The sequence below is a fragment of the Asparagus officinalis genome, chromosome 5 (genome assembly GCF_001876935.1).
Source record: "Asparagus officinalis chromosome 5, Aspof.V1, whole genome shotgun sequence".
Lineage (NCBI taxonomy): Eukaryota > Viridiplantae > Streptophyta > Magnoliopsida > Asparagales > Asparagaceae > Asparagus > Asparagus officinalis.
This window is the reverse complement of record NC_033798.1, coordinates 101,102,634-101,118,851: the sequence shown is the minus strand read 5'-3', so window position 1 is coordinate 101,118,851 and position 16,218 is coordinate 101,102,634. Positions and strand designations below refer to the sequence as shown.

At 36.2% G+C, this 16,218-nt stretch overlaps 1 protein-coding gene across 1 annotated transcript; it reads right to left on the bottom strand.

The window, feature by feature from the left end:
- On the bottom strand, positions 7,467-16,072 carry LOC109842256 (metal tolerance protein C4-like). The gene is given in 14 exon segments (XM_020411155.1): positions 7,467-7,586; positions 7,919-8,008; positions 9,809-9,876; positions 11,387-11,459; positions 11,534-11,559; positions 11,562-11,619; positions 12,160-12,279; positions 13,131-13,249; positions 13,321-13,378; positions 13,474-13,588; positions 13,855-13,910; positions 14,010-14,142; positions 15,607-15,661; positions 15,763-16,072. Coding segments are annotated over 14 exon segments (1,401 nt in total).

Genomic DNA, 16,218 nt, shown 5'->3' with positions numbered 1-16,218 from the left:
TATGAAACGTTGGTGGAATATCTCAAATCAGTTTTTTCTGAGCAATGCAAACGTGTGATGATGTGTACGATGTGTTGCTTGATCAATTATTCATGTTGACGAGAGATCCACTCTCAATTTTTTAGTTTTTAGAAAAGTGTAGCTCTTTATAGTTAAGTGTAGCACCTTATTATCAAAGTACAACTCTTTATGGCAAAGTATAGCTCTTAGCATAGCTCTTTATTGCTAAAATATAGCTCTTTATGATATCTGAAAATTCTTAAACCTAGCGGAATATCTCAAATCAGTTTTATTCTAAGCATTATAAACGTGTGATGATGTGTATAATGTGTTGCTTGATCAATTATTCATGTCTATGAGAGGGTCACTCTCAATTTTCCAGTTTTTAGAAAAGTGTAGCTCTTTATAGTAAAGTGTGGCACTTTATCATGAAAGTGTAGCTCTTTATGGTGAAGTATAGCTTTTTATAACAATAGTATAGCTCTTTATTGATAAAGTATAGCCCTTTATGGTATCTGGAAATTCTAAAACTTTATGGAATATATCATATTTGTGCTTTTCTGAGCAATATAAACGTGTGATGATTTGTACGATGTGTTATTTGATCAATTATTCATGTCGACGAGAGGTCCACTCTCAGTTTTTCAGTTTTTGTGAAAAGTATAGCTCTTTATAGTAAAGCGTAGCACCTTATCATAAAAGTGTAGCTCTTTATGACCATATCATAGCTCTTTATTGCTAAAGTAGAGCTCTTTATGCTATCTGAAAAATCTGAAACTTAGTGGATATTACATTAAGAAAGTAATAATAGAACTCCAGCAAAATCATCACAGCACCGACCTGAAGGAAATCGTGCTATGTCTACATGCATAATACACAGCGGAAGACATGTATGTACAAAAATACTAAGCATGTAGAGAGCATGAAATATTCATATGGATCATCTAATTAAATCTAACATGATCCTTATTATTAAGTGAGCATACAAGAGTTAGAAAGTCATACTTTCGTAGCGTGATTCGATGGAAGATCGAATAACCCCTAGCTCTTGCTCCTTGTAGTAGAAAATCTCCTTGTAGTGGATCTCCAAGTCTTTAAGTGAGCTTGATAAAATGGAAGTCTTCTTAAGACACAAGGCAAGATATCCACCCCGGGGTTCTTAAAATCCTACTATTTCCTCTTGCTCAAAGATTGCTAAAGTTTAGTAAGAGGAGAGCTCTCTTTTATTCTCTTATGGAAAAAAAAACACTTAGCCAATTTTTCATTAACCTTTCCATAAGAAAAAGAGCTCATATTTATAGAGTGAAATGTGTTCATGATATGAATGACTCATCCTATGAGTCATGCAATGAATCATCAAAAATTAATGATTAATCAAGTGAGTCATGCAATGAATCATCTTATGAATCATTATATTTCAAAACCATGTGCTAATAAACCATGTGCTCAAACCATACCACTAAGTGACTCATCTCATGACTCATTATACATGGTATGTGTATTTCATAAATGAGAATACCAAATTATTATCACTAATACAGTATTTCATAAATACGGTATATAGTATTATTCCAATCTTTAATTAATTAGTCACTATATGACCAAATAAATCAAGAGTTGACCAAAAGTCAACTGTTGACCAAAAAGTCAACTAGTTGACTAAAAGTTAACTTTATGAGTCATTTTCGTCTGGAACAGATTCCTAGACGCCGCGTACTTCATTTGTCGCGGTTGCTCGCCATACAGTTCTTCTGTATTACGAAATATGGATCTGATATCCATATTCTCATGTTGTCTCTGATGGACCAAATCCATAGAGGCAATGGTGAGGCATTGAGCAAGTGAACAATCTTTATCTCATGTATTGCGGATTTCAGTTTCCGCTATAGTGGGTTCTAGGCCTAGAACAGGTTCAGGCGCAGTGAGGACATATGCTACTTTGTCATAAGTTAGGGCAATTTTAACATTCCTCAACCAGTCTTTGTAATTAGGACCGGTTAACTTGTTCTGTTCCAATATGAGTTTTAAACCAGACATAATGGCCTGAAAGAGAGAGAAAAGGTATTTTAGCAGATGTTCAATACATAAAATAGATTTGGTTTATTTTTATCTAAGTTATGCCTCCCACTATTTTTCGAGTCCCTCAAAACCTTATAATAGGTGATCGGAAAACAACTCATTGTTTTCAAGTGGGATCAAGATCCAATTATCATTGAATGCATCAACCTTGGCGTATGTCAACAAATTAACACATTCAATAATTGGTAGACAACTTTTGTCTTTTACACTCTTGTAATTCTTGATATGATTTTACCCCTAGTCTTTTATGACCTTGACGTATGCCAACAAATCATAAAATGCTAGTCAAGTTTGTACCCATCATTTCTTGACTGGCTTAAATTTAACTTATGCAAACTCTTGACGTATGCCAACAAAGTTGCATAACCAACTTAAGCTATCCTTATTCATTGAATGCATCAACCTTGGCGTATGTCAACAATATCTTATATACAGATGAATACTATTTAGCCATAGAATAGTTATGCCTTGACGTATGCCAACAAACATAGTATTTATAAGCTTAATAGTATTTAACTAAAATGATGGAAGGCTACGGACGATTTCTCAAATCTTTTACCGTAATCGAACTTGATATAGTTTAAAGATGCTCTATATTTATACTTGCAACAATTAAACTAGCCAGGAAAGCGCAAGATTGGTGGGAGGGTTCCGAGCTATTCACCGGGAATATTTATCGGACCTTAATTAAGTAACCACTTCTCTTTAAGACTATAGCGCGAAAGATTGGGCATCACCCCTAATCTTAAGTTGGGCATCACCCCATGAGCTATATCTCATAATTACTTTCCTTGACACTAGTTAAAAGCTCATTCTAAATACATCTCTTTTAACTGCTTTAGGTTTATTTATCTTTCACACTAACACTATGTTAATGTCGATCTCACCACTCTATGGTCAATAAACTCTTATTGCCATGTCTCACAAAGTTTAAAAAATGAGTTTTTATAATAAAAACTATTCTCTAGTGAGATAGAGATATAAACTTTGCAAAAAATAGCACCCAATTGTATTGACATCTACAATTTGGGGCACAACCAACATATCAACATATGTAATGTAAAACTTATATAGAATGGTAGTGGACAACTAAAGAAAATAAAATGCAACTACACTAATTACATTTTAGCAAGCCATATGCAACTCCTTGCGGTGCTTGTTCCCTTGCAAACTCTGTATTATTACAATCATATAAACATAGGACGTGCAAGCCCCATTTATAATGGAAAAACCATCTCGTAGGATGGGTAATAATATTGCATTAAATATAAAGCAAAAGCTATAAATGAAATAACTAAACTAAGCAACCATACCCCCCCACACCCGAACAAGGGCCTATACCCGTAGGCGTAGCCCATGATCGGTGAGCAAGTGCCTAAACCCGTAGGCGTAGCCCATGCTCGGGGAGGGAAGAGGTCGTAAATAATTATTACATTTCTAACTTTATTACATCAATACAAAACATACAAGAGAATAGTTGTCCACTACCATCCATAAACATAACATCCATGCAAGATGATAAATCATATAACTTAATCAACATTAAGAAATATGCATCTATCTAGTTATGCAACATATTGGAAACTAGATAGCATAAGGATTATCCAAACTCAAAAAAGACTAACAAGCTTCTAACATACAACTACACTAGTTGTAATTAATTATTTTATAAAATAACTTGAATTAATTAACTAGTTTCATGTAAACTAGAAATTAGAAGCAAGAACAAGGTCCTCCATGAGTTAGATGTACATGTTAAGATTCAATTAGATAGAACCATAGCTCTGATACCATGAAGGAAATCGTGCTATGTCTACATGCATAATACACAGCGGAAGACATGTATGTACAAAAATACTAAGCATGTAGAGAGCATGAAATATTCATATGGATCGTCTAATTAAATCTAACATGATCCTTATTATTAAGTGAGCATACAAGAGTTAGAAAGTCATACTTTCGTAGCGTGATTCGATGGAAGATCGAATAACCCCTAGCTCTTGCTCCTTGTAGTAGAAAATCTCCTTGTAGTGGATCTCCAAGTCTTCAAGTGAGCTTGATAAAATGGGAGTCTTCTTAAGACACAAGGCAAGATATCCACCCCGGGGTTCTTAAAATCCTACTACTTCCTCTTGCTCAAAGATTGCTAAAGTTTAGTAAGAGGAGAGCTCTCTTTTATTCTCTTATGGAAAAAACACTTAGCCAATTTTTCATTAACCTTTCCATAAGAAAAAGAGCTCATATTTATAGAGTGAAATGTGTTCATGATATGAATGACTCATCCTATGAGTCATGCAATGAATCATCAAAAATTAATGATTAATCAAGTGAGTCATGCAATGAATCATCTTATGAATCATTACATTTCAAAACCATGTGCTAATAAACCATGTGCTCAAACCATACCACTAAGTGACTCATCTCATGACTCATTATACATGGTATGTGTATTTCATAAATGAGAATACCAAATTATTATCACTAATACAGTATTTCATAAATACGGTATATAGTATTATTCCAATCTTTAACTAATTAGTCACTATATGACCAAATAAATCAAGAGTTGACCAAAAGTCAACTGTTGACCAAAAAGTCAACTAGTTGACTAAAAGTTAACTTTATGGGAAAAATACTGGAATTCATTTCCTAAGCACATAGCATTCCGATTTTACCGATATACATAACCGTTTATGTGTATCCGGAAGAAATCATATATGCGTATCAATCATACGCATCACTCCATAAATTGTGTTTCATAGGATTCAAGTACGCGCTTGGTGTGACTCTAGGGCCCAACTTAAAAAACTCGGTAGTGGATCATATCCATAAGTACAACAGAGGTGCTAGCTACACATGAAGACCACCCGGGTATAAGTTGTGATAAAGGTCTGCAAGATGCTTATCCAATTTTATCAGGACCACTCAATGATAATACCGTACAGTCCGGTCTCTTCGTCAAACCATGTCAAACTATTGAGCCTAGGGTATGGCAAACTGTCAAACCCTAATAGCTTGATTAGTGTTTATTGATATTAAACTCATAACCTATAAGATCAAACTGACACTCAGTTTATCTTATTCACCTTGGCCAAGGATTTCCAGGCTATAGTTATATCAAACAATCTTATGACATCAACCCCTATACTGGGAGAGACGAATCCCTTCTTGGCATCTCAATATCTACTTATGTCTCGGGATGTACCCAACAAGAACCGTTATGCACAATTCAATAAGAACTGTGGTTAGGTAAAAGTCTAAATACATCTTTACTGACATATAAGATATTGCACTCATGCCTCAGGTCAAGAGACTACTATGTACTATATCACTTGAGAACTTCTATTTGACAGTTAAGTATATTACCAACTAGATGTTCTCGGCGAGTCGTTCAGTCAACTCATTCACTAATGAGTCACCTGTATACTGTATCTTGATGTCTCACATCAATGATCTAAGAGATTGATCATCTCCTTCAAAAGGAGAAATAAAGCATACACTAGTCTAAACCAAAGTGATGATGTCCTATCTCAACACTTCATCAACTAGGAACATTTTAGAATATACGTTACCGACTAATCAGATCTCTTCATTACGATCACTATCCGAAATGTCTGATAGTCTAGTATTAATTCTAAGGACATTATCTGTATATTTAGAACATCAGATAAATCTGACCAAAATAGCATACTATCATTTTGAACAAGGATGTTATATACATATAGGTCCTGTTACAATATACAATAATTGCCTGCAGGGCACCTATATCTAACACGACCATCATTACCAATGTCTACAAATCATAACAATTATCAACATCTCTCTAAAGTACCAAGCATAGAACCAAAAAGTTCCCAAGTACATCTCGTGAGCAACTTGAAAGGATACAATATTTACAAAAATTCTCAAATTTCATGTCATGGACAAAAAAATTAGAAAAAATAAAAGACAGAAATTATAAAAGAATACTCAAATTTCTTTCCAACCAAAGTTTGAGAACTAATGACTGGGAAATTAGCAGTCATGGTTTCATAAACATGCTTCTGACGTTGGGGATCAGCGTCTCTGAGAGTTTTTGGGCGCGTTCAAAGTTCGCTTCGCTCCGGTGGAAATCATTGGCAGTTGACAAAAGGGGACAAGAGGTGATCAACGAGAGCAATGTGTGTTAGAGTTTCTAGAACGTGCGAGGGTCACTGGATGTGATAATCTCAAATTCCACAAAGGAGGTCCATTGGATGCGATAATCTCAAATTCCACGAAGGAGGTCCACTTGTCATTGGCGAACTTGGAGGCAGTCGGCGAGGGATTTGGAGGTGATTGATAAAATTTGGTTAGGGATTTTTAAAGAATGGGATCAATGATGGCTTCTATTGTGAAAGAGGGTTTATAATTAGAAAAGGGTAATTTTGGAATTATTTTTATTTGTCTCAAATACAGTATACAGGGAAGCAGTATTTAGAAGAATGTGTTTAAAAATAAATGACTAGATGCTTATAAAAGTGAGTGGGTTTTGAAATAAGTAGGGGTAAAACTTTGGGTTTAAAGAAAAAACCCCTTAAGAAAAAGCATTCTTTTCTCTCACATACTCACATGAAAAGGCAAAAAGAAGGAGAAAGTACTATGTTGTTGTGTTTTGTCATGTTTCTCCCCCACTTTCCACCCAAAACACTGGAAATTAGGTCACTGCAAAAAGATCCTACTGAATCAAACTTAGTTTCAGAAAGCGAAAAGCATCAAAAATATTTACTTACTAAAATGCTACTGTCAGAGAGGTTTCCACTCTCAACAGCCCCTAAGAGCATCTCCAACAGCTTCTCCATTTCCCACTTTTGGAGAATTTAGTTAGGTTTTTGATCCAACAGATTCCTCATCCCATTCCCCAAAATAGGGATGAAGGAGAAAAAATGGGGAAGCTTCCCTAAATCTGCAGCATTCTTCAAATTTTTGGAGGAAAAAAAAAGGATTCTTCAAAATGGGGAAGCTGTTGGAGTTAGTATAAAAATTAGTTAGAGAATATGACTTTTGCTTCCCCATTTTGGAGAAAATTTTAGAAAAGCTGTTGGAGATGCCATAAGTGTCGTTAGACATATAAAAAGTTCAATAAAGGTTTTTCTAATAATTTTTTTTTCTTTGTGATTACCAATTATTTATCTTGTCGTGTTGGAATTGGATTATTTGGCTATCAAAAGCAAAAGGGTGAGAGAGCAAGTAGAAAAAAATCAATTGGACAAGCCTTAGAAAATTTGACAATGCATGGGAAACCCCGTTACACTTGCACGCCTTAGCTTGTAAACGCACTGATGACTGTTTGAAGAGCATAGCTTCTTATCATGACAGCATAGGGGATATCACGAGTAATGTTTTCCAATTATCTGGTACTCCAACAATTAAGAAGTTTTTTTAGCATCATAACTTAGTATCTGCATGTAAGTAGGTATTCTAATTTCCAAACTAACCAACACAAAGCCAGACACCTGTACTGAATATGATCTCTTTTGCTTTAGCACCTGCAAATTTTCAAGGTCACTTTAAAAGGCTTCTCTACAATGAAAGAGAAGCCAAGCATCTCGTATGAAATTTTTAGATGCTGTATCCAATTGATGATACTTGATAGAAGAAAAGAAATACATCTTGTTAGCAAAGAGTGATTATTTCACTGTAAGTGTCTCGGGATTGTGTGCTTCGATATCAACGTGCCTTATGCCAGGAACAATTTGTTGGATCTCTGATTCAAGGCGATCAACCTCACTTCCCAAAGTCCCACATTCCTCACCGCTGCCACGAGGGGGGGGGGGGGGGGTAGCTTAGAGACATAAAAAAGTAATAACAAAATGTCTACATGATTTCTACACCTTGAATAATTCATACCATAATTTGCCATAGCCTTCAGTAATGCGGAGTCATCCTCGCATTTTGCAGCCTCACGGAACTGTAAGCATCAAAAGTGGATAACACATTCAGTTAAAACAAAGCTTTTCCATAAGTATAACAATCGATCTTTCGTAGGAGGGCAGAGAGTAGACATCTAAAAGTTGAAGCTAATGGCAAATGGATAGAATTTGGTCATCAGACACACTAGCTCTCGCACAAGGAAACTTAATTTTGGAGACCCTTCTTAGTGAGGTACAAGCAGTGTATGGGTATCATAGTTGTATCCATGGGTACATGAATTTAGGTTCTTAATGTATTCATTGCCATGCAAATGAAACAAAGAGTATAGAACTAGCATGATACACAAACAACAAGCAGAAAAAGGAGAACGAATAGTTTTATCATTTATGAATTATGACATTGTCATCTATTTCAAGTGGGAAGACATTATGAAAAATATGATCATCACACCACATCAAAATTATAATAACATGCACAAGAGATATTGAGAGGGACATTTCCTAATTGTATGGGAATTCTAATCATGATTTGTAGTGACGTATCCCATAAGAGCACTTTTCTTTTAATCAATGTCCATGGGATAACATTAGAAAGGACAGAATGAGTCGTCTTCACTTTCCTTCTAGGTTTTCTACTCAGAATCAAGGACTAGTGAGGACACTTATTCCATAAATGTCTCATAATTTTGGTCAAGGGAAGGATTTCTCATCCAGTAAGATGAGCAGTGTCTCTTTAATCAATCAACTTTTCTTCCCTACAAATTTGGCCTAAATAAAGAAACGAATTTAGAAGTGCAATTCTGCATCAGATCAATAGCAATAGCAAGCGCAAAACGAGTAGCAAGCCAATCAAGATACAATGTCCATTATCTTACATTATCCTTAGATGAAAGAAAATAAGTGCCATGTTAGTTAGAATTAATAAAGGTCACACAAAGATATTATATTTAAGTTGATGGAATAGAGCACATCTATAAGACTTCTGCAACTCAAAAGGAAACTAATGAATGTTAACTTCATGGAACATCAAAAGAAGAGTTAGTATGCACTGCCAAACAATAAAGGAACTGATTACGTTGGAACGTGAATTTGTTATAGTTTGTCAAATATTAAATGCAACATATACATAGGAAAGGTTTGGAAGCAGAAGGATAACGGATTTATCTTCAGATAGCACAATTGAAACATTTACATAAATTATTACATCCGACTGCAATCATCAACTTTTAAGATAGTAAGTGGAGTCCTCTTCAGAATGCACAGTTAACCATTACATAGCTACTATGATCTTAATGCAAATTTCAAAATATTAAGGTAGAAAAGATAATGGAGTCTTCCAAAGAAAGCACAGTTTAACCATTTAAATAGGTTATTATATATTAATGCAAAGCTTCAATATCCTTTTCCATTTATCACAGACAGATTTTATAGGATCCACCTCTGGATGAGCATGTATGTGAAGGGTACCAATTGGTCCGGTTTATCCAGAAATAACTTGTGTGCTACCAGATACTACTCATCCATCTAAATATTCTCCCAGCTAGGCTTATTCTGTTGATATATTGTTTCTTGACTGGTAAAAGGGAACATGCATAAATTTTCAACCCTTTGCAATTCTTGGATTTAACTGGTCATAGCTAGACTGGCTTTTCAGACCGAGATATCACATAAGCAAACAGGCCTTAGCTAAAAGATATTTGAAGGGGGGGAAAATCAGTGCATATAACACATTAAGTTTTTGTGTTCTGTGTTTGTAAATGCAACATACTTTTTCCTTCTTCCTCGGTTTTATGAGAATAATATAGAATATTCTGATAAACTGAGAAATTGTAACCAACCTGCTTGGCCCATTCTTCACGTCCAGTTCTTTCCAAATAATTTTGCACCACCACCACCCCATTGAAATCTGTTAAAGCAAAAGTTTTTACAATTAAAAATAATCCAGGGAAATGTGAGATTAACACAATTCTAGTTAATATATGTATCATATTTCCCAAAATAATAATAATAGTAAAATAAAAACAAAAAAACAAAAAAACCAGGAGTATTAGTTCAAAATGATAACCGAAGAATCGTATCAATAAAAGCAATAAAGCAAGACGGTGAAAGGGCAAAGGAGAGAAAATAATAGAATAGGAAGCATGCTGATTCAAGGTACTCAAATAAAATAAGTGATAAGAAACATGAAGAGAACATTCACTACAGTATATAAATATGTTATGCACGAGTTGCATGCTACAACCTGTTCCTAAATGAATAATCAGAATTATGTACTTCACATCCTTTCTTCCTTTACTCCCCACAGACATCAACCATGCACTAAACTAGCATGCTTTCTACCTAAATTCTGTAGCAACTATTTTGATGCTCACGAGTTAAGACAATTTTTATAGGCATGTCCGTGTAATACTACAATGATGATTATTCACCTTCCTGGTCAGTGGTCACAGTTTGGGACTTCCAGTAGGAAAACTAACCAGGTAAGATTTTATAACTTGCATATAATTAGTGAACTGAATTCCAAAGCACCAGACTCTGCTGCAAACGGAAGTTATCAGAAGTTCTGAGACTCTCAACTCATGCAGCATTTTACTGCACCCATATGGAACATGTCAAGTACTTTGAATACAATAATATAAAACTGTTTCAACTGAAATTACTACCTCACTGCAACTTGCAACCTGGGTATGGAGCAATGAGATAAATATTCCAAGTCACTGTCTCAAACAAATCTTTATGCACCTAAAGATACAACTATACAAGGATGTACCATAGATGTAATCCTAAAAATCTTTCTACACCTGGAAAGTATATTTTCTTCCAAATGAGCAATCCAAACAAGCATAATTCTACCCCGCCACATTTAACATTCAGTGAAGTAGTGCATACTGCATACCTATCTGATCCATCCCGAGTAACCAAGCTCTAAAGTCTAAACTTTATGATAGATGTTAAGTGATTTAAAATCAATTCGACCTACTCACATAGGAGGCACGATTCTGCAGAAGGGATAAAAGAGAAAGGAGAAAAAAGAAAGATTGGCTGCCACCATGGCTGAAGACGCTCCCTACCATTGTTGTTGACAATCACTGTCCCACCACTAGCACTACTGTTTGCTACAGAACAACCAACCTAACTTCCTAAACTTGATGCATTGCCCCACGTCACCAATAGCTGGCAACGTACACATTGGCTAGTAAAACAGAGAACCAACATACAGCTGCAACCATTAGCTCAACTCTTTTCCTTTCATTCTTTATTTATTTTTTCTTTTGCTGTTCTGTCTTTGTTAGCCTCATGGTGACCGACCTCAGTCATAACCAGTTATTATTAGCTTCTTGGTTAAAGATCTTTTTGGCATAATGTGCAAGACCAATAGGATATAACTGTAAACATTAGAAGGTTATTGGAGTTACCAATTTCTGCTTTGAATCTAAAGAATCCAGGCCCAATCACCTCACTCTTGCAATCATATAAAGCATCAACCACCTGCAGAAACCAACACATATAAAATGGGGGCAAAACAATTAGGAGAACATTAAATGATACTGGGGTGATCTTACTGGATCTGATTTCAAAAAATGAAATGGTCATCAATTGCTCGACCAATCAAAGCATGTCGGTTTCTTTGAATGAGAAATATGGCAACCTGCAACATTAATTTTTAACAAAATTATTTGCACGAATGTATAAAATTATCAGATGTAGCCTAGCTCATGAATGGATGTTCAAGAAAACTTTAGCAGAAGACTGAATGAACCCATTTACATATAAGTATCTATAACTTCTATGATGAAATCTGTCTAGATGGTGGTAGGTTTATACAAGCTTTAGCATAATAAAGATCGTCTAGAAGAGGAAACTGGTTGAAAACTATGTTCCTTATTGAAGCAAATTTCATCTTCAGATACTTGTTCTACTGTTCAAATCCAACAAAATGGTGTAAGATGCTTTAATACCAGTAGCAACTACATCAGAGATAAGTGTACTTATATTCCAGCTCTCATATTTTTATTTCCACCAGTTTACAAATACTCGACATTGAAGTGGTACTGGACAAAATTGCTCACAGACCAATACAGAACAGTTATTTACAAATAATTTGTTAATGTCAATGAGTAGCCATTCACAAATAAAATAATGTTACTCAGAATGCTGCAATCCAAGCACGGATGTAAAGATATCATACCATTCCAAGTAAATTACCAACTATGATGGAACCAATTGGGTCATAGATTGCATTTCCTGTCGTATTTACAGCGACCAGTGAGGCAGCAGCAATAGCAAGACCTGTAACAGCAGCACCATCCTATATAGCACACACTAGTTATGAGAGAGATTATATATGAAGTATAATGCCCAAGACAGATTGCTCAACCCAAAGTCAATGGTGAAAACACAGAAGGGAAATCAATGAGAAAGTCAGCAGTGCCGACCGAAAAGGTGTCTAATAAAGATAAGGGCCAACATCTGCTGTTATAGTGCAGAAGTGCACTAGATGCTGAGCGATCTGCGGATATTTTGGTTCTTGACTGATAATATCAGGACCATCTTTGGATGCGTCCCAGAATTCATCAAATATTCAAGACACTATATATTAACAAGATATATCTGCGATTAAGAATTTAACCTTTTACATTAATGATTTTGCTCAATTTCATTTGTGGTACTGGATGTATTTATAGATTTTACTTTTTTTACAAATAACAACAATTGTCTGGTAATATATGAAATTTGAATTTAATGTAAACCTTTGGGATAAATATATATATAAAGCAAAGAAACAGTATCATATGTTTAATGTGTTTGGCTGTTTGATTTTATCCCTATCATAGTGAATCCAAGGTCCGCTTTTCATATTCTATCACAGTGCAAGTGACACATAAGGGTTTTCATAATGCCATTTGTTTATTTGTGATAACCTGTTGGATTCTCGACATTTAACTTCCGATATAAATGCTGCTTTGTGAAATATAAGTGTGTCCTACAGAGGTGCTTCACTTGTTGCTAATTCTTATTCTATTTACATTTTCCCTGTTGTAATCATGACATGGTTATGCTAATAAAGATTCATATAAAAAATATGTATGACAGATTTCCACATGCCTTATCCTAGCTTTTCGAGATCGCCAATTTTGTACCGTGCAACCTAGGGAGTACCTCAGTCATAACAGCAACAGATGTTGGATCATGACCACGCCAAACATAATCCCAGACTGTCATTCCTTCTGCAGCTGCTCCTTTCTTTACAGCATTAATAGCAACCAGCAGTGAAGCTCCTGATAGAAAAAAGATTAGAAATATGACTTGCATAAAATTGAGGACAAAAAATTGAATGTGCAGAACAAACCTTCAATAAGGAATGAACCACCAATTACTAAAGCAGCATAGTGAATATTTTCAGGAGGCTGTCCATGTAATTCATACTAGAAATTAGCATTCGAAGAAGTATTTATCGACGGAATGCAAATCTAGTGTGAAAACTATGTTGCAGATTACATACATGCGATGTCCACAAGTTCTGGAATCCATGCACAATTGTGGCCCCAGAACCCAGACAGAAGATACCAACTGCAGATATCAAGGACCAGACAAATCTTTCCTTTGAATAACCATAGCTGCAGAAAAGTGGGTAAACAAACTAAAACAATAGGTAAAAAAAACTATCACAAATTGAAAGCTTTACAACTCTTTCTCATCAGCACTCTACTGGTCTGCCTTAAGCATTATATTGGTCTTCCTTAGTAGAAATAGAATCAAAGTTTGATAAATGATTGTTTATACACTTAATTAATGATATTAATGGTGACTTTAACTGTTAAAATCACTGTTTATTAATACTATGAAATTTTTTGAACCAGTACATGGGATGAAAAAAACTTACGGGTGCATAGCATCAGGAGCACGCCTTGAACTACTCAAACCATAGGCAAGAAGTGCCTAAATATAAAGATATGCCAGCTTTAGACATAAAAATAGTGATTGAAAAGCATGACCTACGAGCAAGATATGCAAAGAGAAACTGAAATGACAAAGTACCTGGTTTGCAAAATCAGCAACTGAATGCACCACTTCAGCTAACATAACATGACTGGAGGTCACAAACCACACACCAAACTTGAGAGAGAAGACCAGAAAGTTACACCATAATGCCGTATTAACTGCCCGTTGGCTGAAACATCTCATTTTAGGTTGACAAGTTCCATGCTAATGTCAGGGCGTACGAAGTCTTTGTATTACATTTAGATAAATACGCAATAGACTGAATGATGGCAAATCAGAAGGTTTTGCATTAATGAAACACAATAGCCCTTTCTTTCGGAAGAAACCTAATAGTAAGTTAAGAATTAAGTATTGCAACTGTTCAACTTATCTGTTATTATGAGCCTATGAGGGGTTTTGCATTAATGAAACACAATATCCCTTTCTTTCGGATGAAACCTAATAGTAAGCTCACCAGTTAAGAATTAAGTATTGCAACTGTTCAACTTATCTGTTATTATGAGCCTATGAGGGCTCTTTAATAGGACAATATGGGGGCTCTTTACTCGAAAATATCACTTTGTGGGAGGTCAAGCCACATATGATCCTACAAAGTGATGATAAGTTTTTTTTGAACCATAAGCATACATCATCCCCACCTCCTAATAGACGAATAGTAAGGGAAATTTGCTTCGAGCCCCCTTTTTTGAACTTTTTGTTCGTCCCCCCGACCAATTCCTTTTGTGAAAAAACCATTGACTGCACCTTTTTACACCCCTCCCTTCCCTCCCTCTTTTTCTCCCCAAAATAGCCTCATCTTCAACCTCTCAACTCCCGACTCCTCTCCAACCTCTCATCTACTGCCCTCCTCCTTGACCTCCATCCTCGCCCCTTCACTTTCACTTTTGTGGCTTTGCCCTCCTCTCCACCACCTCCACCTTCATCCTCCTCCTCTCCTCCTCCTACTTCACCTCACTTCTTGTCCTATCTTCTCCTTCCTGTCCTCCTCTCCATCCCTCTTTCCTCCACCTCTCCCTCCACCCCTCGTCCTACCTCCCACCTCCTCTCCTCCTTTCTTTCACATAAGGAGTTGGTTTTTTTTCGTGGGGTAGTTCAGAAAAGGGGGCCCGAAATAAATTTCCCTAAATACTATCTGTGTCACCAATTGCAGTCGAACTCTCTTAATAATCAAAATATCTGCATTCTGCTTAGAAGAAAATCGAATGATCACCTATGTTACTTACATTTTATGACATTTGGTTACTTGTTCCCATGTATGAGTAGGTACATGCATGTGCACATGGGAGGTCACTTCAGCGACTTCCACGAGACATTATCAGAATCCATGCTCTAACTAGTAAATTATGCAATTGTTTATTTAACACGGAGCGAGTTATCTATCTTTAACATCAATCAGCCCTTATAATAGCAAAATCAAGAAAAAGGGGGAAGCAGAAAAAGGAAGAACTTGTCCGCTCCTCCGCATCAAAATATTCTTCAAGATGAGTAGATGACCATCTCCACAGACGTAATAATAAAATAATAAACTCAGCGGGGAACATAAAACTCCCTAAAATAGAACATGCAGAGCATTGACAGCCAAGACTCCAATGCTCTGTAATTCAAATTAAAGAATGCGATTGCAGTTCCATACCTGGTCTCATCATCAAACACGGTCTTTTTAACCTTGGCAACCCTAAGTGAATAATCTGCAAACAACAACAACAACAACAACAAATTCAATTTTCGAATAAAACCCGACATGAAAAATGAAAACCAGAATAGAATCAGAAAGCAAGAGATAAGCTACTGCGAACGAAGTAAATCAAATGGGGCGATGACGATTGAGCGCCGGGCGGCGGTTTGGTCGAGGACCAGAAATCCCTGTTGGGTTTCTTGTGGAACAAGAGCGAGGGCTCGCAAACCCTAGGGGGCCCAGGGCCGCCGCTGAGCGAAGAGAAGCCCGCATTTCTTTGCTCCGGTTGTTGATTCTGCTGTCGCTGATTTTGACCGGAGAGGAGATGGGAGCAAATGGAGGAGGAGCGGGGTTGGGGGTTTTTCGGGCGGTGATGGTGGGAGAGGAGGAGACGGAGGCCGCCGAAGCGCGGAGATTTACGCATTAACTGCTAGTCAACAGCAAAGAGGAGAGGGCGAGCCCTGAAGAGTATGATTATGTGGGTTACTCTCTCGTAATCTAGTTTCAAGTGTCTATAGAAACAGCTTTATTACAGAGACCCAAAATATTGGACCAATAAAAAAACAAGTG